The sequence below is a fragment of the Penicillium angulare genome, assembly GCF_028827245.1.
Source record: "Penicillium angulare strain IBT 27051 chromosome Unknown utg000004l_segment0_segment0, whole genome shotgun sequence".
Classification (NCBI taxonomy): Eukaryota; Fungi; Ascomycota; class Eurotiomycetes; order Eurotiales; family Aspergillaceae; genus Penicillium; species Penicillium angulare.
Genome location: NW_026623163.1, coordinates 1,132,597 through 1,155,701, shown reverse-complemented (window position 1 = coordinate 1,155,701; position 23,105 = coordinate 1,132,597). Strand labels below are relative to the sequence as shown.

At 47.3% G+C, this 23,105-nt stretch overlaps 7 protein-coding genes across 7 annotated transcripts; 5 read left to right on the top strand and 2 right to left on the bottom strand.

The window, feature by feature from the left end:
• Nucleotides 1-6,199: 6,199 nt before the first annotated feature.
• Nucleotides 6,200-7,990, top strand: N7478_004363 (uncharacterized protein; the record flags this gene model as incomplete). Its single annotated transcript, XM_056920577.1, has 3 exons — nucleotides 6,200-6,656; nucleotides 6,735-6,756; nucleotides 6,829-7,990. The coding sequence occupies 3 exons, from the start codon at nucleotides 6,200-6,202 to the stop codon at nucleotides 7,988-7,990; spliced, it is 1,641 nt and encodes a 546-aa protein (XP_056778614.1).
• Nucleotides 7,991-9,325: 1,335 nt separating this feature from the next.
• Nucleotides 9,326-10,324, bottom strand: N7478_004362 (uncharacterized protein; the record flags this gene model as incomplete). Its single annotated transcript, XM_056920576.1, has 1 exon — nucleotides 9,326-10,324. One exon carries the CDS (start codon nucleotides 10,322-10,324, stop codon nucleotides 9,326-9,328), a length of 999 nt encoding a protein of 332 aa, XP_056778613.1.
• Nucleotides 10,325-11,802: 1,478 nt separating this feature from the next.
• N7478_004361 (PXA domain-containing protein) lies at nucleotides 11,803-13,246 on the bottom strand (the record flags this gene model as incomplete). The annotated part of the gene is made up of 2 exons (XM_056920575.1): nucleotides 11,803-12,632; nucleotides 12,736-13,246. 2 exons carry the CDS (start codon nucleotides 13,244-13,246, stop codon nucleotides 11,803-11,805), a joined length of 1,341 nt encoding a protein of 446 aa, XP_056778612.1.
• Nucleotides 13,247-13,529: 283 nt separating this feature from the next.
• Nucleotides 13,530-14,907, top strand: N7478_004360 (uridine-cytidine N-ribohydrolase; the record flags this gene model as incomplete). Its single annotated transcript, XM_056920574.1, has 5 exons — nucleotides 13,530-13,587; nucleotides 13,642-13,649; nucleotides 13,718-13,922; nucleotides 13,976-14,292; nucleotides 14,356-14,907. The coding sequence occupies 5 exons, from the start codon at nucleotides 13,530-13,532 to the stop codon at nucleotides 14,905-14,907; spliced, it is 1,140 nt and encodes a 379-aa protein (XP_056778611.1).
• Nucleotides 14,908-16,411: 1,504 nt separating this feature from the next.
• Nucleotides 16,412-18,182, top strand: N7478_004359 (uncharacterized protein; the record flags this gene model as incomplete). Its single annotated transcript, XM_056920573.1, has 2 exons — nucleotides 16,412-16,435; nucleotides 16,545-18,182. 2 exons carry the CDS (start codon nucleotides 16,412-16,414, stop codon nucleotides 18,180-18,182), a joined length of 1,662 nt encoding a protein of 553 aa, XP_056778610.1.
• Nucleotides 18,183-19,608: 1,426 nt separating this feature from the next.
• Nucleotides 19,609-21,113, top strand: N7478_004358 (uncharacterized protein; the record flags this gene model as incomplete). Its single annotated transcript, XM_056920572.1, has 4 exons — nucleotides 19,609-19,623; nucleotides 19,681-19,731; nucleotides 19,787-20,039; nucleotides 20,101-21,113. The coding sequence occupies 4 exons, from the start codon at nucleotides 19,609-19,611 to the stop codon at nucleotides 21,111-21,113; spliced, it is 1,332 nt and encodes a 443-aa protein (XP_056778609.1).
• A 422-nt stretch (nucleotides 21,114-21,535) lies between these two features.
• N7478_004357 (MFS transporter) lies at nucleotides 21,536-23,096 on the top strand (the record flags this gene model as incomplete). The annotated part of the gene is made up of 2 exons (XM_056920571.1): nucleotides 21,536-22,133; nucleotides 22,189-23,096. The coding sequence occupies 2 exons, from the start codon at nucleotides 21,536-21,538 to the stop codon at nucleotides 23,094-23,096; spliced, it is 1,506 nt and encodes a 501-aa protein (XP_056778608.1).
• Nucleotides 23,097-23,105: the final 9 nt, after the last annotated feature.

The window sequence follows — 23,105 nt, the reverse complement described above, 5'->3', positions numbered from 1 at the left end:
GTGCCTTTTGAATGTATCGCCACCTGAGCCCACGAGGGCCTCGTCAAGTTGGAGACTTGCCCAAGAGGGTCTCAGGGGCAGCATCGAGAAAGTCCATGGGTGTCTTGTTGAGGGTCTTGGCGGGCGCCATGTTTCAATCTTGTTATTCATCTCAATCTTGTTTGTTTGTTTTTTCGACCCTTGTTCCCTTGTTTGGCCTTTGAAGCGACCGGGCCACATTGTTATGATTACCCATTATGATTATTTTTTTGTTGGGATGTGAGGGGAAGTTCTTTGTTCTCATGGTTCATGAGCGTCATTCAACAGATGAATCAGGCCAAAAACCAGAAAGCCCAAATCCAAAAAAAAAGTTCTAGATCCCAGTCTTTGCATGGTCATCAAGACCAATTGATGCATCCTCCCCAGAGTGGCGCCGCCTCCACTAGGACAACATTTAGATATGACGATGAATAGTCTCGACTTTTGTTTTTTTAGTGTCCCGAGTATCCATCCCCCAGGCCCTCCCGTCCGGCATCGAACAGCAATCAACCAAGAAAGAAAACCAAGCCACATTTCCCACCTTTCTAGGAGCTAATATGCGACATGCATGGATTGCTTACGCAGGGCCAATGGTGCCCCGGGTTTATAGTAGGAAGCGTCTATGACACTAGCAGACTTCGATATCCTTATCGGTACCAGCTATCCTTCTAGGGTTACCAGAGCATGCAAGCATCCCGTGCGATGCGAGTAACAGTAACAGCGAACTCCCAATTGGCGTTTCGTACTTCTCTTTTCGTGCCGTCCTGCACCATATCCCTACTAGTAATGATCTCGCCACTGGAAACTATGGTATTAAAGGAGGGGGCTGGATAGTAAGTTTCCCCCCTCCACCTCGTAGCCAAGTTTCAAGCCTGGACAAACCCCCAGTTTCCCTTTTTGCCGATCCACAAATTGCCACGAGTCGAGCAGGGTCGAGATGGTCAGCCCAGGTCAAAGCTCAACTTGATAGCTTCGACCCGGTCCCAAAGGTAATTATGGTGTGCATGCGTTGCAGAGAATAAAAGAACAAGAAAAGGGCCGCGACCTCGTGCACTGACCTGATACTACTACTAGCAGCTACCCACATCATCAATTTCATCTCATTCCCCCCGTGCTAATTCGGCAACGGTGATCGTGGTCATCTCATCCCGCTCTAGCATTTCGGGGGGGAAGCGTACACCCGCTAGCTCCACCAGGCTAAGGACTCCGAGTAACGATGATTTCCGATAGGTCCCCGTCGGGATATTGGGGCCAGAAGAGGGAAAACCGAAAATCGAAAATCATAAATGATATGTCAACCAGGATGTAGTAGATGAACCAGCCCCTCAATCTGGACCTCTTCCCTGCTCGGTACCAAAAATTGGATCAACCATGTCAAAAGTACTAGGCGGCCGTGCTTGAGCTTTGAAAACGTGAAAGATCTGCAAAGTTCGCTTCCGCAGGATTGACATGGTGCATTTGAAAAGAACGCCCAGTGACAAAATAAATTAAAAAAGGGAATGTAATCCACCAGGAACGTTGTTCGGGATGGAAACAAAGGAAGCAGGAAGAGAGGCACATGGGATGAAAAAAAACCCCACACTAAAATAGAATTCAAATAAATAAAATACACAACGAACTACAGCCTGAGTATGAACTATGATGGCATGAAGTGGGAATTTCGAAATTCCTTCGCCAACAAGCGGTGAATCCTGGTTGTAATAACGATGGTTATCTGATTTTACTCCTCCCCGTATGGGAACCGGTGACTCGCGAAGTACGAGGATTCGGGTATCACAGCAGGTGTATGGTCAGGTCTTTTCGAGGTATCGCCCAATAAGGGCGTGGTCTGAGCATTGATTTGGCTCTGAAATCCGTTCCTTGCGGAGACTCGCGGAGTCTGAGGGCCCAAGTGGAGTATCGCCCGCAAATCGACGATCTCGATAGGATATGCCCAGACCACACGGGGAGCTGTTCACGATCTGGTCCGTCCATGTCGATGCAAGATCGGCAGCATTTTCTAGCTTGCACTACGGAGTATGGTGCAGTTTTGGGTATTAAGGATGACATTCCTTTTCTGTGTTATTTTTTATTTTATTTTCTTCTCCGGTGCGAATTGAAATCCTACTGTATAATTGTACATGTACTTCGTGTTAGTAGTATATACGCTTCTTTCCATCAGGTGACTGATACAGCACCGATGCCGGGCATGTGGCTCTACTTTTCTCTCGTGGAGGATCCATCGGTCGCCCCCGTTGCATTGCATTGCATTACATTAGGCGGGCCTGCGATGTATTTCCCCCAGAATTGTTAGAGTATCTTACAGGCATGTACATGGGAATGAAATGGGTTCATGGCTTGGTGGAAACCTTGTAATAATAAAAAGATAGACCTAGATGTCAATTATGTCATGACTTTGACAAATTAGGGCTGTTTCGTCTCTTTTTTCTTTCTTTAAATATCAAATGTAAACCAAAAGAGAAAGGTCTCCACCATAGACCATAGTTCCTCCTCTATCATGCTTTTTCCGAAGAAAGTCTGCGATCGACAGAGCTTTGCAACTGAGCTTCCGAGATTGCAGGGAAAATCCCGCGGTGTGTGTGCATTACCGTTTGAGAATAATTAACCATCTTCTTCTTATTATCCTATTCAGGCCGATCGGTACCTGACTCGACCCAACCATCAACCCTGTTCCACGCAGCCGTGTGCACCTTGTGTTCCCCGACCAGTGTGTTCCTGAGTTCAACGGGGTTTGTGCTTCCTCGGAAATCTTCCCTTATCACGGCGTTTCCGTGCGATGATAAATTCAAGATTTCAAGGAACGGGCATATGACTGGCGAAAAAAGTGGATATAGATGCAGAAGCAATTATGGTAAGCCCGTGCGGTCATAGGGTATCTGATATTGAGGATTTTAATCCTGACCAGTCTAAACTCGTTTCTTCTTCTGCTCCGAAATCATCTCGGTCCCGTACGAGAAATCACTCCTGGCAGTATACTACCATTACAGACCACACAGAAAAAAGCCACCCCGTACTCCGTTCTCAAAACAAAAATAAATAAACAAAAGCACGATCGGCTTCAAAAATTTCCCATTTTCTTCGGAAACGATGGCGTCAGCCCACTTGGTGCTGATCTGAACAGATTCCACTCCCAGCCAAACAGCCTTGACGAGGCGAGAAAGGATGCAGGCTAAAGAATAAAAAAAAGAAAATCAATTAAAAATTCCCCAGTCAAGAACGACATGACTGGCGTAAACTAGCAAAGACACCGACGGCTAGAGACCGTCGCATTGGAGAAATGGACAAATCAGAGGCTTGGAATGGCCGTCAGCGACGGTTAAAATTCACGCCCCTGACGGGCTTGACCGTCAAACTTGGGGAGAGTTGGCAGGGAATTTGTCACTGCCGAGTTCCATTGTCGACTAGACATTCCAACCCCATTGAAATATTTGCATGGCATACTCGTGGGGAATTGATTTCGAACTTTTCAATAATTTTCTCATCCCTAGTCCAATTTTACATTTGTATCCCTCGTGGAGGTGGGAAATTTAGTTTGTTATACTCGAACAGGCGGGGGGAGACCATGAATTTGAGTCTTTCATTTTAGTAATTCTAATTCTGATATCAGCCTTCCTTTATAGTTTAGTCAACGTGGAGACCTAGACCGCATCCAAATTTTACTTATGAGAGCAGATCCTGATCAGTATGGGGGAACTACTATACAGCAACAGGGCCGCGGGTCGCGTAATCGCCAGCCTCCGAGCTGCACTTGAACTTGTATTGAATGTGTCTTATGTCTCATCGGTGTATTATTGCTAGAAGTTCATCCATAGTTTCTTTTTCCTTTCTTCAATCAGTCAATTTTTTTTTGCTTTTCTCCCCACCCAGGTTCCGTGGAACGGTGAACATCCGTGCAAAAAACTGTTAGAGAGGGTCAGACTATCCGCTCTTGACATTCTTGTTTACTGAAGGTTCCCGGGCCGGAGAGGACCGCTGTGGGTCGCGCAGGGAGAAAGTGGAGAAGACAAAAAACGAGAGAGAGTTAGCGCCAGAAAAGCACGATCGCATCATTGGGGAGTTCCCCCTCTTCGCCGAGAGGCCATCTCTGCCCTGTGATAGGGCCAGCCCCGGCGACCATGTTCGGCCCTTGTATTGAGCCCGTATCGCTCATAAGCGAATAAGAATAGCGGATTCGTCCAGATGAAGAGGGTCCACGCTGCTCTTCATTTGCCTATTTGCCGTGTCATCTTTCAAGGATGTCTGATGCGTTCGGATCCTGGTCGAAAACTTGGCCCAAATTAGAGAGATCAGCACGTCCTTCAGAGATCCCAGCCTACTCAATACGGTAGCCAAAATCTAGGGATTTGCGTCTCTGTGTGTCTGTTGCCCTGCTACTACCCCAATAATAATCGGTCCAGTCATGCGAGAGATCATTGCTTCGGCCTTCTTATTCGCAACTCTCATTTCGACCGAGGCGATGCATCCGTGCCCCTGGCAGCATCACATGGTGTGGTCCAGAAACTGGGATGCCACGCTCTCTTTGGCCGCTATGGTAAACTCGGCCGTTGAAGCTTTCATCCGAGTATGGGCTCGATGAAACGATAGTGAGCACCGCCGCAATCGCCTTTGAGGGCTATCGGTCCACTAAACTGTCCTGCCTGGCCTACACAGCGGATGTCATGCGGACTTTAGGTTCAGCGGTTTATCGATCCGCTATCTGGCCCCTAGCAAATCATGGGAGGAATCTTGGGGGTGAAGCTGCGAGTGAGTTCAGCATCACTTTCCTCCCCGCGGATGATCTACCTCTGATTGCTCGGTAGTGTGTGGATGCATTAAACTCGCCTCCCTGACAACGGCCAGTCAGGCTGCAGAATCCGACAGCCGTCAAATGGAGTGAAGAAAAGCAACCCGACTGAAGAGGTAAGTCCTAAATACAGCTGAACCACGGATCCCCTTGAGAACTAAGATGGTGGGGGACCCTCATAGTACCAAGGGTCAAGTATGGAGTTCTGGGGGCGTGATTGGGTACCCAACAGAATTGGGGAGGAATAGAGAATGGAACTATACCCAAGCCGCAAATCCCGGCCAAGTTGGATGAGAAAGATGAAGCTGGAAGAAATTAAAGAAAAAGAAAAAGAAACGAGAGATTTTTTTTAAAAATAATAATAATGATAATACTTATCATTATTCCCATTATTATGAACAGAAAAAGAAAAAAGACTCAAAAAATACATGTTACCATGCACGCATGTCCATGAAGATCGGACGTCCCGCGTTTGCCCTTAGAGAAAGCAACTTAAAGAACTAAATTCTGAGCATTTCGAAGAATACAATACCATGACCTGGTAATACGTTAACCAGGCCCCAAACGCACCTAGATGCAACCTCCGGCCACAATTATATCTCACATTGGACCAACCATACGCCGTTCCCCTCTCTATTACAGGGGCATTTTCGAAATTATTGCTGAACGCTGAGAGTTTTTTATTATTTTTATTTTATTTTATTTTATTTTATTTCATAATTATCATTTTCTTCTTTTTTTTAGTATTTTTAATTTTCTAAAATCATATTTTCGAAGGTCCCAGCCAATCAGCCCATAGATCGACTGATTCTTCTCGGGGCAAGAAGGTTATCATGGATTTCTCCGGACTGTGCCCTTCTCGTGCCAGTTGCAATCGAGATTCAACTCGCTGTGTCAATCCACACAATTTGGATCGCCGTGTGGTCTCGGTGGCCCTGGTTTTCTTTTAACTCCGTCCATTACCTTACCCGCATGCTGCGCACCCTCAACCCTTTCCCCATCCACCTTCTGCATATTGTATACAAACCTTCGCGCCCGTCTCTCTAGTACTTGACGACCTAGTTTGTTGGGTCTTAAGAGTCTCTTGTCGGCAATTCCGGGGATCCTTCACTCTTGATCTCTCATACAAAGCTGGAAAGCCCTTTTCCTGGCCCCTCATCTGTAATTTTATATACAGTTCGTTGGGTCACTGTGGGTGTGCGTTGTATGTGGAACATGCATTATTCCTCATTGTTTCACCTTTAGAATTGTCTCATTGTTTCTATTACCCGGAGATACGTCTTATCCTTATCTCTATCTTTATTCTTATTGAATTCTCCATCCCCGCTAGCAGCGCTGGAACCTATCACCCTCATTATCCCTCGGGGTGACTTCCCACAATTTTGGTTACTACCATCCATGGAGGACTCACCCGCCATGGAAACGGAAATTCACCATGCGCCAGAAGGCGAATTCCCTCATTCTCCCTGGACAGAGTTAGGCGCATTTACTTCCCCTCAGCATTCTCCTCCTATGCCCGAATATAATGGTTTCGAATATGGTCCTTCGCCCATTATGACCGTGGACCCCTCTTATGGCATGTCGCTACCGCCACCTTATGCCTCGATGCCTCTACCGATGCCCTCGCATTCCTGGCCCAGCATGCTCACTCACCAATCTCCTTTCCATGAAAATGGACTTCCGCCTACCCCAATGCCAACTGCCATCTCACCTTCTGAGCCTATACCTCCAGCTCCGAGTCGCAAGGCTTCTACTGGCGGCTCGACACCACGCAAAACCTTGACCGATGAAGATCGCCGACAAATGTGTCTATATCATGAGGAAAATAAGACTGCGAAACAAACAGATATTGGAGGTAAGATTGCAAAATCATATGTGCATTTCCTAGGTACATAAAGTGGGGGCTAGCTTGGCTAACATTGCATTAATGCAGCCTTATTTGGAGTTGAAAGAAGGTAAGACTCATCATGGGTCTCTCCACATCTTCTTTTTAACCTTTTTTTTTAACCTAACATGTATCAAAATAGTACCGTCTCCAAAGTTTTGCGCCAAAAGGAAAAATACTTGAATCCTGATGATGGAAACCGGTCGCCTATCAAGCGAACTAAGGGTCGAGTTCCCGATATCGAGAAAGCTCTATCAAACTGGGCACGGAACTACTCGCGCCGAGGCTTACCTATCAACGATGACATGATCAAGGAGAAAGCCCTTTTTTTCGCTGCAACTTGCGGCTGTCCTCCTGAGGGTAAGGATCGAGTACTGTCCACAAGCTGGCTCGAGAAATTCAAGCAGAAGAACAACCTGCTCGGCGCCAAGTCACGCAAGGGCTCTTTAGATGCTGGCCGAAGCGGATCCGTCAGCCCTACTTGCATCGACACCAACTGTGGCAACGTATCAGTCCTTCGGAGTCCTAACAGCCACTCTCCCATCTCGCCAACAAATATGTTTGGTTCGCCCATCTCTCCTCTCCAGAGCCCGGATGGAATCAAGGAAGAAATGGAAGCACTCCCTGAACTCACAGGTGGATATCTACACAATCATTCCAAAAGCACAACTTCCCTGGATACTAGCTCGACTGGAATGACGAGCCCAAGCTCAACTCTAATTTCCGATAGCCCTTTTACGCCGACAAGCCAGTCTCGTCTTCCATGCTCGGGTCCCAACACAAACCGACCGCGCAGCTCTACCTATCCTCTTGCACCCATTGACCCTACCTTGATCACTGCGGACCACTCAATGGATAGAGAGTACACCAAGATCGAACCAAACCATCACGTTGCTATTCTCGAGTCACCCTTGGACTTTGGAGATGAGGAAGCCCGTGCTGCGATCAAGGGTACCGATCCCAGGAAATTGATAAAGCGAAATCGCAGCAATCCCGAGATCAAGACAAAGTCTATGCAGCCACCTCCTATCGTTTCCAAATCCACGACAGTTTCCCCGATTAGTGCACCCGGGTCTCCAACTCAAGATGAAGCCCGCAATGCACTGGAGCTAGTAATGAACTACTTCCAACACCAACCAGCTGGTCTTGCAGCCCAGGAATATGTCACCATTGGAAAGTTGATGGAGCGTCTTGAGCTTGCCAAGAGCCAGGGACATCATATTCTAGGCGGTCTTTCTCGAATCGATGAATACGACGATGTTCCTCGTCTTAGCAAGAAGCGAAGCATCCACAGTCTTGGATGAGATATACTTCTGGCCCCCCATTTCGCACATTCGATTCCATCCGACCCGATCGATCCATTTTTGCATTTTGATTTTCTATCCACCCACTCCCACTCCCACTCTCACCCCTTATGCCCGTCCCGCTCCCCTATACTCTCTTTCAACGCTCCCACGACCCCTCTCCCTCCTTATCACGTCACGTTTCTTCAATATTCTCCCGGTGGATTATTTGTTTATCTTCATTTTTGATTTGTTGTCTCCCTTTTTTTTTTTTTTTTTTTGCATCTATCTGTATTCCAGTTTCACGTCGACACCTGGAATCGGCGAGCATGGAACGCCCCAAAATATCCAGAACATACATTAACAGAGGGCGACCTCGATTTTGCTTTGAATGGGGCTTGGACTGGCGCTGGTTACAAACAAGCATACGGCTTGATGGGATTATTACACGATTTCTCATCGCTTGCCTTTTCATGGTACAGGAGATATGGCACACGGGTTCACCGGTATATGGTACATGGTACATGGAATTATGAGCCTGGAGGCTCTTGGGCCATCTCGTGGAGTTTTATATCTGTTTTTGATTTCATTTTGATTGATTTCATTTTTCTTTGTTCGGCTTTTGGACCTTTGTCTCTTCTTTCTTTCCTTTATTATCCTTTATTTCTTTGTTCTTTGCTTCCCATACGCCATACCCATACCCCCCGCTTTATTTTTATTATTCCCCTCTCTTATTGTTTATTATTCTTCTTTCTGGTACTTTCGTATTGGCCCCTTTTTATTTTACTCCTTCTGCCTTCTTTCTTTCACTCTCTTAATTTTTTCTTTTCTGAATCTTTTAAACTGGGCCGCTCGCGCGGAAAGAATACTCTGACTTTACTGGGATCACCTTTTATAAGATCCTATCTGGTCATTCATGTCAGATTAATCACTTTTCTTTGGCTTTCTACCCTTTTTCATTGCTTTGCTCTTGGATGCATAACTGCTTGGTAGATTTGAGTTCTACTTGGTTTTGCTATGTATTCGGATTCGGAGACTTGTTACTAGTAGTTTATATTATACCCCTTGCCCCTGGAAATGTCTACTTATCCTTAGTCACAATCTACCGCGTGATTTGAAAGAAGAAATAAAAACAAACTTGAACATAATTACAATAATAGAAAATAATATGTGTTCCATAGGCATTATGGACCTCGGAGGATATATTAATCGAACTATTATAGCAAGGAAAGGAAGTGAATACTTCATTAGGAATATCGGCCGAAAAGACTTTCATAGAGGTATAATGCAGGTACAACACTGTACAGGAGTAAAGGCAAAATGCACTATATACAGGAAAGGAGGGAGTTGAACTAATTAGAGACTACTAGGAACTGGAGCTAGACCGCGGTCTTCCATCAACTCTGCCACACTACGCTCTGCCAGTTCAGGCAAGACCTTGACCAAAACGGTCTCTATGATGGAATATATGAGGTGTTTGTTGCAGTACTCATCTGCGAGAAGGTCCAACAGGTCCGTCTCGATCGTCTCAAGTAGGTATAATTCGTCCGGCCCAATTTCGGCCTCGTCATCCTGGTCGCCTGTGCGGGGAACTTGCTCCGCAGCGGTCACACTCCCGGGCCCTGGCTTTGACAATGTAGACGCCGGCAGGGATTTAGATTGTAGTGGCGAGGAAATTTTCTGTTCCCCAGGCGAAGGCGAAGAACGAGTCGCCTGGTCTCCGCCACCCTCGTTTTTCAAAGCGGGTGGGGATTTTCCGGAAGAAGAGATAGTGGTGAGCGAGGATGAACTCCCAGTGGTGGTGCTGCAGGTACGATCATGCCTGGAAGAAGCCGGAGCGCCGAAGAAGGCTCGTGCGATATTGAGCGGAATCAGACTCAGAAGGTTAGCTGCACATCGACGCTTGATTGCGGCGATCTCCGGGGCAAAGAGGAAATGTTTTTTCTCCGATCCGGTCGGTGAGGCTGTTGGGGGCGTGATCGTATCCGCCGTCACTGTATGCGATATCGTCAATCTTGGCGATAGTGTTGCTGTGGGCAGGTGATCGTTGACGCCACCGGTGATGTTACTAGCTAGTCCATTTGCACTAATTTGGGTGTTGTTGCTGCCGGTATTAATTTTATCAGCTGCGCTATTTCCAGCCACCACAGCAGGGATAGCCTTGATTCCTGATAAATTGGAGACTGGAGGAACAGGAGCTGTAGTAGCGGCAGCTATCGTGAAGGCTTTCCCGCTGGGCGTTAGTGGTTGCACGGACGAATGCGGAGTCGAAGCCGGGGCACCCGTAATTAGGACGGGAGCTGCTTGGGATACTGGACGGGCATTGGCTGGGAAAAGAGTAGACCGAGTTACCATAAGAAGGTTGGGCAACAAAGTGGGGGGCAGGACGTGCTCCTCAATGGTTTCTCGGATAAATCTGTGCGAATTCAGGTCAGCCAAAGATCTCAAATGATGACATCGGTTGAGCCGAAGAGACAAAAAGCAAAGCCAAGGGAAAATCCTTCAACTGCCCCTCTCTTGCCCGTGGAGCTACTGAGCCGGAACGTTATGCCGCTGGGGGTGTTGCTTCATTGAGAGTCCCACCGCTAGAAAGAGCTCCTGCTTGATGCCCATTAAGGCGATAGTAAAGTGGGGTTGGGGGCGGAGTAAGATCGGCTTAGGGGTGTGGGCAGGAGCTTGGGCCAGTTATCTGGTGTGTGTGACAAGGATCTTGCTCCTTCAACAACCTCCAGGCGACCCAACAAGCAAGAAAAAAAGTAAATGTGGAGCTCTGCCATTTTTTCTTATTGAAAAACTTTTTTTTTTCTTGCTTGGCCCTCTTCCCCTCTTCCCTCGCTCCCAGCGGTAAGATCCCAGTAAGATCCCAGTAGCGTGCCTGGCCCTGACACCAGCAGCTGCAGGCTTCATGCGCCAGCCTCGGTCAGGCTGCGAATTCGAAATCTCGCCATCAGGAATTTCGCTGATTGGATAATGAGCAGAAAATTCACTAGCCTCGGCGACGGGGTCTTCTTTCCATGCACGTACCCAATGAGGCATGGTTATCAATCGGTGGGCGATGGATCGGCATCAGACGGTTTCTGTTCGTGCATGCGAATTGCCTTGTCCGGCCGAAAAAGAGTTTGAACGTCCTTCGGCAGCCACAAACTTTCAGTCTTTTTTGGGGAATTTTTTTTTTGATGGCTGTGGCTTCGTTTGTTTTTTTCCCACCCCCACCTAGTTCTGACTCGTTGACAGCCATCGCAAAAAAAAAAAAAAAGAACTAGTTTCTGCAGATCGCAACTTCAGAACTCATTTTAGTCGAGCCAATGTAGTTCGCCTTTCACAGTCAACAAAGAGGAGCGGCACGGAAAGGGCCGGGCCCCGGCGCTATCACCCATTGCAAGTGGAAAACCAGACACTGTGGTGGATATGGGTACGAAGCAGCAGGACATAGGAGATACTCCGTGGAGGAATCCCTGCAATGCAAATCGACAATTCGCTCGGACCAGATTGGGGCAGCCAATCCGAGGCCAGAACGGCCCCGTCAGCCAAACCGGTAATGACAGTACCGGCCAGTAAGGGTCACCGTACGTTACCATCTCGGTTTCGTATTGGCGTTCGAAATATTTCTTACAGGATCAAGTGATCGCAGCTGCATGCGAGAAGGATGCCTCTTCGTCGCACCATCACTCGCACCAAGTGACATTTGTTTGATCCGAGTAGATCGTGGTTCGGAGATCGCAACAGTAGCTCCACAGTCGAGAGTTCATGCGGTCTCGGGAGGCCCGAGCCCGGATGTACAAAGCAAACAAAATATCAAGGAAAATGCTCCGGGTGTAAATAGACTAATAGACTCACCTGTCAAGGACCCCGTCCGTGTCACCAAGCTGACCTGGGCCTGCCAGGGTCAGATGCTGGATAAGGGCGAGGAGGCCGGATACCCACGGCATTCTTTGCGATAATCCAAGTAATTGCGAGGCCATGGAAGCCATCCGATATTCGAGAATCGGGCGCTTATTGGTGACGTTGATTGATGGCGACGGCGCAACACCCTCCTTTAGGAACTCTGGCGTTGCAGTGGGAAATGAAACACTGGCTCCGTGCGAGGATTCCTGCTTTGGATTCGATGCGACGCGGAATAAACCCGTCGCAATGAAACGTAAAGCAACGTAACCAAGATATAAGGCTTGGAGAACTTGCCATATCCATGCTGTGACTTGTGATTGGCTAGATGGTGGTAGATTAGTAGACTCGTCGTTGGCCGACAGAAGACCAAACTTCTCCAACCGGTTCTGAGGAGCCTTATTCGTTGTGCTCGAGTCCGCGGGCTTTCTACGATCTTTCAGCATCACCGTGAGCTTGGTAATGATTTCGTATAAGAAAGCTCCTTCACAAACCCTGCCACCAATTTCTTTGCCGAGTATCAAATCACCGATGACATCCCCAACTAGCGTTCGGAGACTGCTATTCTCAAGGTCTTCCGTGGGCAACAAAACCGACAGGGCTCCATGCGCCAATAGCCGTCGATATATGGCCTCGTTTTCGGACTGGGCGGCAATTGTATCAGGGTCTTCGAAATCGGGGACTGGTGACAGTCCAGGATGAGGGTTCAGTTCATGATAGAGTGTACGATGTGACGTCGGCAGTCCGGATAGATACGACTGTTGCTTGGATAACCTGTATGCTATAGAAATCGCCGTCAAAGTTAGCTCTTGTCTTGGTATGGTTTCGGCTGGATATAGCTGGTTTCATCGGAAGAACAAACGCCTGAGACAGTCGGGTCTTACAAATAATGTGTGCTTCCACCAAAGCTGGGATTTCATCTAGAACCAGTTGTATAGCATCAATCTCCCGGATTCTTTGTTCCAGAGCACGGGTGCAATGTGCAACAACTTGTATGATCTCATTGACGAGTGCTTGGTCCGAAGTGATCTTCGAATACCACGAATACAAAAAATCTCTGATTATAATAGCAAGTATAGCGTAAAGTTGAAAGTCGATGTCATTGGAGCTCGTGAGTGGAGGTAACAGCTCTTCCAGAGGCTGAGGAGATGACGCGCCGTGACTGCTTGTTTGGGGGCAGAGAACGCGTCGTATGAGGGCAGTTGTTGCTTTTTTGCTGGTTCCATCTATCTTCTCGTCTTGGTGAGACGCTCGGTCTGACTGCAATGAAGCAGAAGGTCGTTTAGAGGGCTGGTGGTTCTGTGAAGGCAGTGCTGTAGACCTGGAGCTGGAGGTAGTCGGTCCAGCTTTCAACTGCGAGATCGGCTGGAGGCCGGGGCGGAGAGAATCGGTCATGGCATCGTAGATACGTGAGGCTTTTTTGGAGATGATTCGGATGGGGTTATCGAGACTGATAATCTCAAGCTCCAGTTCCCTATGGGGTCTGGGGAACAACAGCTGTCACGTCACCGCAAAGTCGGCCTATCTGGGGTTTCCTGATGTGGATAGTAGGGCTTAGGGCCCAAAGATAAGGTCCTTATCAGGTGCGGGGATAAGCCGTGTTGTTACCTGCCGGGCCCCAGGTCGAATGCTACTTGGCCCCTTTGACTCATCAAATCTCCTAATAAACACTTTAACAATGACAGCCAGTGTAGAAATTGAAAACCCGACTCCATTATGGCTGGATTGCGATCCTGGTATGTCAATTGAAACCGAACAGCGAAGTATATAGCAAAACTAACTCTTATCAGGTCACGATGTATGTCTTGTTCTCGTCGTATGATTGTATCTATGGTTGGAAATGATGTATTGATGATTTACTCTTAGGATGCCTTTGCTATTCTGATTTCTGCTCTTCATCCCTCATTGAATCTGCTTGGAATTACGACTATCCACGGAAATGCATCTCTAGCGAAAACCACAGCGAATGCTAGCAGTGTTTTGGAAGCCATTGGCCGGCCCGAGATTCCTGTCTACCCAGGAACTTCAAAGCCATTCTCACGACCTGCTCTCCATGCTCCCGACATTCATGGTAAGAAAACACTCGGGAGACCGTGGATCGTACCATATTAAGTTATTTCATAGGTGAATCGGGCCTCGATGGGACAGATCTGCTTCCTAAGCCCTCCGTGGCCCCGATTACAGATAAGAACCCGATTTTGGCTATGCGAGATGCCCTTTTAGCCCAGCCAAAGGGAACTCCTTGGGTCATTGCCACGGGAACTTTGACTAATGTTGCTCTATTATTCTCAACCTTCCCCGAGGTTGTAGAGCATATTGCTGGCTTGAGTATTATGGGAGGTGCCATCGGTAATGGCTTCACAGCCGCTCCAATGAGCAAAATTCCCGGCGAAAAGTCACGTATTGGAAATGTCACTCCTTGGGCAGAATTCAACCTCTACGTAAGCTGTTCTTCCACGAGAGTCTATCTTTGGGAAGTAATGCTGATCCCCGTTATCTCACAGTGCGACCCTGAGTCATCCGAGGCAATTTTTAGCAATCCTCTATTGGCATCAAAAACCGCGATTATGAGCTTAGATTTGACTCACCAAGTTCTGGCTGATAAAAATGTTCAGACGCGCATTTTACATGGCTCCAGTGACCCGTCTAAGAAACCAACAGTTGTTCGACAAATTCTTCATGATCTTCTGCTCTTTTTCGCAGGGACATATGAGAAGGTCTTTGGCTTGTCTACGGGGCCACCTCTACATGATCCTCTTGCAGTCGCAGCCATTTTGTCGAATCTGAATCCAGTATTTGCCAAGAAGAATCCCGAGAAAGCAATCACATTCGACGACAAGGATGGTGAACGATTTGCTATTCACATCGTCACTGATGGTCTTCATGGCCAAGATGTGTCAGTTACTGGACAATTGGGTCGTTCTATTGCTACTCCTGTCGAAGGGGCCGGTGTGGCTGTTCCCCGTGGTGTCGATTTGGAGGCATTCTGGAACTTGATTTTGGAGTGTGTGCAATTGGCTGATGACTGCAATGTGGCTCGCGGGAAACTCGAATAGATGAGTGATTTATGTCAGCTTGAACAGTATGTACATTGGCTATCTGTCTGGTTTAGAATATAGAGTGAAGGCACTTGTACATATCCAATGCAAATGGGGACAAACTTCTCTTCTAATAGTAGCACGAGGCTGCGCATTCAACCTTGGAAATCGAGTGTCATGTTCAAGTTGATGACTCTAATTTCGACTACCCCCAGGGCTCGGTTATTGCAATCAGTTTATGATAACAGTAAATCATGCGATTCAAGGTATTGCACCATATTAGTAGTAGCCACTCAACAATACTACCATTTCTACAAGGTCCCACTTAGGTAATGTAATTGTCCATCTAAAGTCGCCCCGACATATTTCCTTCCAAGAGCGCTACTATATCCATGTTACTTTCTTTTCTAGTATAGGCCACCCATTTATTAACCACCAAAGTCTTAAAGCCCTCTAAATAAGCTATTAATTCCCCGAAGGATCAATAGACTAAGTTAAACATGACATGTAGGGGTCTAAAATGCAGTATGATGGGTGAGATTGGGGGCCGATGTTCTGGACCATGAAGGCCACTCGGAATTGCTCCGGAAATGGAGACAATCTTATAGTGACCAAGCTTTCCAATTAAGGGCAGATCACATCTAACTTATTTTTAGGCTTAACGGGCGATCCGCAGTGGTGGTTAAAGGCCCCGCCCAGGGCTGGAAGATCGACTGTAGTACTTAGCAAGTCGGAGAAACTGATAGATCTATGAGTCAATTATGTATGAATTGCAGGCGTCTATGGGGTTTCATATTACCCAAATGACTCACATGTATGCGTTCCAAGGTTTCGTGGACTGCTGTAGCAAATAACATGATCAGATTCACTGTTTAGTATATATATCGAAGTGTCTCCGCATTTATCCCTATTAGGCATCATGATATACTACTACCAAGTAGGGAATCCGCAGGGCGTCAATTCCCTAGTAAACAAACATTAACCAACAATATCCTGAGATCAAAACTTGAAAACTGATTCTTTATTGACAAAGCTACACTTACTATAGCTCCTTTGTTCAAACATTCAAGCAAGTGGCGTTTTAGCCACCAATTTTCCCGCGGTCAAAGCGAGGCGGCGATCGGACAACTGGGCGATTCTTATTGACTTTCCGCATTGCATGAACAAAGGCCCCTTTTAAGCATTGTGAGCTGAATCATAGCAATAGATTGGAAAACAACAGTAATCAAGTGCTCGCAATAATGTTTTCCAGTGGCGACATACATTTGTCTTCCGTGTCGCCTCGGCAGAAAGGAACCAAAGATCGTCCCTTAAACTGCGCTTCTCCACATTTTACGAAGATACGCATCTTCCCTTTACCTATCGCATGGTCTAGCCATATTCATCTCCATTTTCATCTCGCATTTCGTATTTGCTTTTTCTTTTCATCCCTATCCCTCCAAAATAACCTGTTACCTTATGTCCATTTGTTAAATCTCAGACCCCCTTGCTCTTTGCGCGGCGGATCCCGACTCACGAGGAGATGCCGCCTCCTAACTCCGCAACTGTATGTTAGAATCTTTTTTTTGTTCACCTACAACACTCCAACATCTCGCTTTCTACATCACTTTCTACGTCTCTCCCATCCCAACCCGTACTAATCCAAATCACTTCAGCACGGCACGCCGGCCTTGTCGCCGACAACGCCAGCTCCTGAATCGTTGTCGCGACGGGTCTCAAGCTCCGATCTCCCCGTCTTAATCGATGAAACCGATAACGCACACGACGAGAATGTAAACTTCCTTCGGTCTCGCTCCCTTTTGTACAATCCATTATTACCATCACTCAGTCGACATCGTCGCCGCAACTACGCAACGTCCCCTTCGGATCCTATCGAGGACGAGGAGGACCGTATGGACCTGGACGACCCCAGCAATTTACGCCTCTCAGTCGAGATCAACCGTCGTATCCCTATTGTCCGTCGCCAACGCGAAGAACCCAATCCCACAAATATGCCCACTTATGACGGTCGTCGATTAACCTCCCGGACTTTCTACGGTTGGGCACCCGGGTCAGATGATGAGGACGAAGCCCATCACCGTGGCGAGGAATCAGATGACGATCAAATCCAACCATTCCTCCATGCCGTGTCGGATCGCAACACATCATCGAGTCGTCCCCGAAGACATGAATCAACGACTCACTCAGTAGCTATGGACGTTGGGGATAGACACCAGTCATCAGAAGGGGTTAATCGTTCTCAAAGATCGAGCTCACCCATCTCCACTATGGAAGCACTGTTGCAGACAGCGAGGCGACAACCCAGGTTAGCTCGAACACGTACTCTCGAAAACTATCTTTTGGATAGATGGAACCGACCCATCGATGAACCAGAAGAAACCGAACGACCAACAGGAGGATCGGGCTCCTCTTCCTCCCGCGCGTACCGATACCGGCCTACCAACCGAAACGAATCACATCGGATGCTCACCCATAGCGACTTGCGAGCTCGAGCTACCGCACACAGACAAATACACTCTGGGGCTGCTGGGGATTCGCTTTTGAAGGACACAATAAACTACCTCGATCGCTTGCGGTACTCCAACTCGGTACAAGAAAGCATCAACTCAGCCCACGCGAAGGGGTTCCTTTCAACAGAGAACTTCTCCAGTGATTTCATCCTTGATACATACACCATTGCCCCGCCACCGCCATGTTCTTGGCTCCGGCCTGGGGTAATCTTCTCGGGTTGCCAGAGAGCAGCGAATGCGAGCTCTTCGGTCTTGCCACAGCGAATACCAAGTCCCCATGCTCCTAGTGAACCAGTAATCGTCAACGGAAACGATGGCCACAGTAACCCTCGAATCAGTGTTTATACCACCAGCGGACGTCGATACATGGCGAATAATACCCGGGACGAAAACTGGCCTGTCAAGGTCACCATCCACAATATCGACTACGACGAGATGACACTCTCTGGCACAATGGAGGCCTACAACATTCCCGATAAGACTTCTCAAACTCACGATGCCCATATTGTGACCTTCTTAGAAGGAGAAATAATTGACTTCAATAATCACACCCTCGAAACAAAAAACTTTAAAGCCGATGCAGATATCGATAGCACTTATTGGCGAGAGTTACCACCGTTCAAGGATTTATCAGATGCCGAGATAGCCAGAAATCTTGTCAGCCGGAAATGGATTACCGAGGAGCTGGCGAAAGGGTGGATCTTGATGCGATGGAAGGGTAAGTTCCATGCGATGCGTCTCCTTTCTTTCTCCCCATATTCACGATGTACTAACTTTTATTAGAGCGATGTTTCATTACCCCGACCGATTCGCGCCAAGGTCTGACAATCTCCGGCTTCTACTACATCTCTCTCCGCCGCGAAGACGGCCACATAGAGGGTCTTTATCATGATCCAGGCAGTTCACCATATCAGCAGCTATGCTTGAACCCTGAAATGGTGAAAATGAGCCGCCCGTCTTATTCTTTCCGGTAGGCAGAGCCGACTCGCGAGCCGAAATAAGTGCCGACTATCTCGCATGCTTTGCATCTCTTTTACTTTTGACTTTCATTTCTTCAGCGGTGTCAAATAATCCTCCGGTTCCGGTGCCCGGTGGGTCTGGGAAATTTTGATTCTTTCCACCTCAGCTTGGCGTTGGATCACTTATCTTGGGATGAAATTTGATATGATTCTTTGTCTTGTTTACTTGCATAGCTGGACGGTGTTCCATTCTACCTGTCACTTGGTTACTTTTTGGGGAATACCTTCCAGCGTCTTTCTACCTGCGATTTACCTATGGAGACAAACTCCATTATCACGGCTTTCTTCTTCTTCATTCATCAATTTATCGATTGAAGCTTTTCGATCAAAAATGAATTACATTATCGCATGGTCTTGTCGGTCTCATCTCGCTTCTAGTTACTCGTAGATAAAGCCCATCAGTAATACAAACGTAATGAGATCCACAATGTCTTTCTTCATTATCTGGGGTGCGGGGGAAAAGACCCTCTTCCCCATATCAGAGACTGAATGTTGATCTCCAGGGGGTATCCCTGTGGATGATCAAATCCGTAGCGAGCCTGTTCCGCTTGGACCTACCCGATCCCGCAACGGCTACACCCAAGATCTAAACAAAGGTTACATGGCCGTGTCGATCTCACAGCCACGAGCTTCCAATCTCGAATGTCGTCACAAAATTGGTGCAGCATAGTTCACAAACATGGTAAATCAATTATACATCATTATCACGTTCAAAATCTATTTATTTGCCGCGATGGCCACCAGATTGTGTCCCTCAATCAGGCTCGAAGACATCTTCAAGCGTAATGCATTTACATCATCTTGCTTTCTTGGCGGCTTTGGCTAGTCAGGCAGTTCCAGCTACTGCCCATGTGCCTCACCAGTTAAGAGATGAAGGCACCTGTAAAAAGACGACTGTTGCTATTCTGTACGTATCGGATAACCTTGGAACACGCTTCATACTATACAAGTTCCAAGTAATAACTTTCAAGATAGCGGTGGTGGCATTGCAGGTATAACGGCTGCAGTGAGTTGTCTCCTCGTCCAGTCTCTGCGGTATTACTTCAAATGCTAACTGCTCATAGCAAGCTCTTTCCAATGCCTCGGTCCACGATTTTGCTATTCTCGAATACCGGGACACCATCGGAGGCCGAGCTTGGCATAGACCCTTTGGCAAGAACCCACACACCGGGAAGCCATATACGATTGAGATGGGCGCAAATTGGGTATTCATGAACTTCCGTGGTAACGTGTCAACACGGGCTGAATTTCTTTCTGATTAGGTGCAAGGTCTCGGGAATCCAGGTGGACCCCAGAATCCTATCTGGACTTTGGTACGTCTACACATCGTGACTTGGTGACCTGTTCATGAACTAATCGATACAATAGGCCCAGAAATATCATTTGAAAACTCACTACTCGAACTACGACAATGTTTCAACATACAACGAGGACGGCTACAAGGATTACAGCCATCTTCTCACTGAGTATGACAACGCGTACGATATCGCCAGTATGAAGGCCGGTGAGATCCTCAGAAACAATCTTCAAGATCAGACAGCACAGTCCGGTCTGGCTTTGGCTGGTTGGAGCCCCAAGAAGCATGACATGGAGGCACAGGCAGTTGACTGGTGGAAATGGGGTAAATATCGTTTCGCCCCTTTAGAAGAAGATATCCCATCTGACAGGTTTCTTTCTCCTAGACTTCGAAGACAACTTCAACCCTCTAGAGAGCTCTCTTGTTTTTGGCTGTGCCGGTGACAATCTCACCGAAAACGTATTTAGCGACCATGACAACTTCGTTGTTGATCAGCGCGGTTTTAACACCATCATCAAGGGGGAAGCCGCCACATTCCTCAAGCCGAATGATCCACGACTGCACCTGAATACACAGATCAAGGAGATATCATACTCCGACGATGGAGTAACCATCCACAACAAAGATGGCAGTTGCGTAACAGCCGCATACGCAATCTGCACATTTTCCCTAGGTGTTCTCCAAAGCGACGAAGTCAAATTCACACCTACCCTACCTGAATGGAAACAAACCGCTATCCAAAAATTCACAGTGGGAACATATACCAAGATCTTCATGCAATTCAATGAAACTTTCTGGCCCACAAATACCCAATACTTCCTCTACGCTGACCCAGGTCTCCGAGGCTGGTACCCAGTCTTCCAATCGCTCTCAATGCCAGAGTTCCTACCAGACTCGAACATCCTCTTCGTCACTGTAACAAATGAGTTCTCCTGGCGCGCAGAGCGCCAATCTGACGAGAAAACCAAGCAAGAAATCATGGATGTTCTTCGGAAGATGTTCCCAGAGAAAAGTATCCCTGAGCCAACGGCTTTCCACTATCCACGCTGGAGTACCGAGCCCTGGGCCCATGGAAGCTATTCTAATTGGCCACCTGGAACAACTTTGGAAATGCACGAGAATCTACGCGCTAATACCGATCGTTTGTGGTTTGCTGGTGAAGCGACTAGTCCTACGTACTTTGGCTTTCTGCAGGGAGCATGGTTTGAAGGGCGGGATGCTGGGAGACAGATTGCTGCTGCTATGCAGGATCGATGCATTCATGCTAACTCGGCTAACTTGAAGGAGTGTGGTTCTAGAAAGCATTATGAGGTTTTGCATGGGACTTCACCTTTTGCTGATTACTCGGCTGTGAATGGTTGGACGGCGAATAGCTTCTTGGATAGTAACTCGGATTAGATTTATTCGGGAATATCCATAGAAGTGTCACTTTCTGTCTGTATTATTAGCCACACTAATTTTTAGCTAAATATACTTCTTGGATTTGGGTCCAACACAACAATTTACTCGTATAACTTAACTGAAAATATGTGATTTCCTATCTCTTATCTCCGGCAATCGTTTCCCTCGAGGTAATTCTGAAGTCCAATTCTCTGTAATTTTAGTTTGATTGGGTGAAACAACAAAGCTAAGACCAAAATCCAGCCCTATCAAGGATATCGGCTTTTCGGATGCCGCTACATCGTCTTATCTATAGCTTGGCCCAGGAACGGGGGCGGGACCGGCCGTCGCCCCCAACCCCACATCCATACTTATGATCCCCATTACTTCCATATCTTCTAGGTGGGCAAAGAAAGTGCCCTATCAGCTTAGCAAACATTATGGCTCCCGAGAATAATAAAGTCAGCCCCGATAGCATCACAGCTACCAGGCCGACAGATGTTGAACTAGCCCAAATATCCAGCCATCCCAGCAAAACCGAAAACCCATTTCTAGTAGCTTTTGCCGAGCCATTCGATGCTGACAATCCCAAAGACTGGCGTACAGGCCGCAAATGGGCCGTTACAGATGTACTATCCGCGACAGGATTCAATCGCATAATGGTATCAACAATCATGGCCCCTGCATTAGGAACTATCGCGAAAGAATTCAACATGAGCTCGGCTGAATCAGCAATGGCATTGTCTATCTACCTATTGGCTACTGCATTCGGTCCTTTGATTATCGGCCCACTGTCAGAGGTATATGGTCGAGAGTATATTCTCCATGCTTCTGGTGTTTGGTTTTTGATCTGGAACATGATTTGCGGATTTTCAAATAACAAAGAGATGCTGATTGCTTCTCGATTCCTGGCTGGTTTTGGTGCTAGTGCAATTTATGCATTGGCTAATGGGGTTTTGGGTGATGTGTGGAGGCCAGAGCAGCGTGGACGCTCTCTTGGCGTCTACGTACTCATTCCTCTGCTAGGAGCGGCAGTTGGTTGGTTTTTGATCTTTTTAGACATTATTTTTATCTTTGCTAACTTTGTAACAAGGTCCAATTATTGGGGGATTCATGGCAGAACGAACTACCTGGAGATGGATGTTTTGGTCAACTTCAATCTTCCAAGCTGTCATGATGGCCGTATCGTTTACGGCATTCCAGGAGACTCATGAACCTCTTATCCTACACCGTCGCGCGGAGCGTATCCGTCGCGAAACAGGTGACTCGAGATACTATACCATACACGAACATATCAACGCAAATCGATCAACAGTTAGAGTTCTTGCTAAAGCGCTCAGTCGACCAGTCCAGCTTCTAGTCTTTCATCCCGTTGTGCAGATATCCTCACTCATCTCTGCATTCTACTACGGGATCTTGTTCATTGTTCTCTCTACATTCTCCGATCTATGGACGCAAGGGTATCATGAATCTATCGAGATCAGTGGATTGCACTATATCGCCGTTGCACTTGGACAAGTCGTCGGTAGTCAACTTTGCGGAAAGATGATGGACAAAGTATATCAGAGACTTAAGGCTCATTCTAACGGAGATCCTGCTCCAGAGCTTCGCATGCCCTCTGTATTCCCTGGGTGTCTCTTCGGGTCACTGGGTCTATTCTTGTATGGATGGGCTGCTCATTACCGCTTACATTGGGCTGTTGTTGATGTTGGAGTATTCATTACGATGCTTGGGCTGCAGATGACTGGATTGCCGCTGCAAGCGTATATCATGGAAGCGTATCCGGAGCATGCAAGCAGTACTGGTGCTGCTCAGCAGTTTATGCGAAGTCTCACGGCTTTTCTATTTCCTCTTTTCGCACCGAAGATGTATGATACACTCGGCTATGGTTGGGGAAATAGTACCATTTCGTTGATTGGGATATTCCTTGGACTTCCGGCTCCGTTGATTATTTGGTATTTCGGTGCAAAGTTGAGGGCAAAGTCAGGAACGTTGAACTAAGTGAGATGT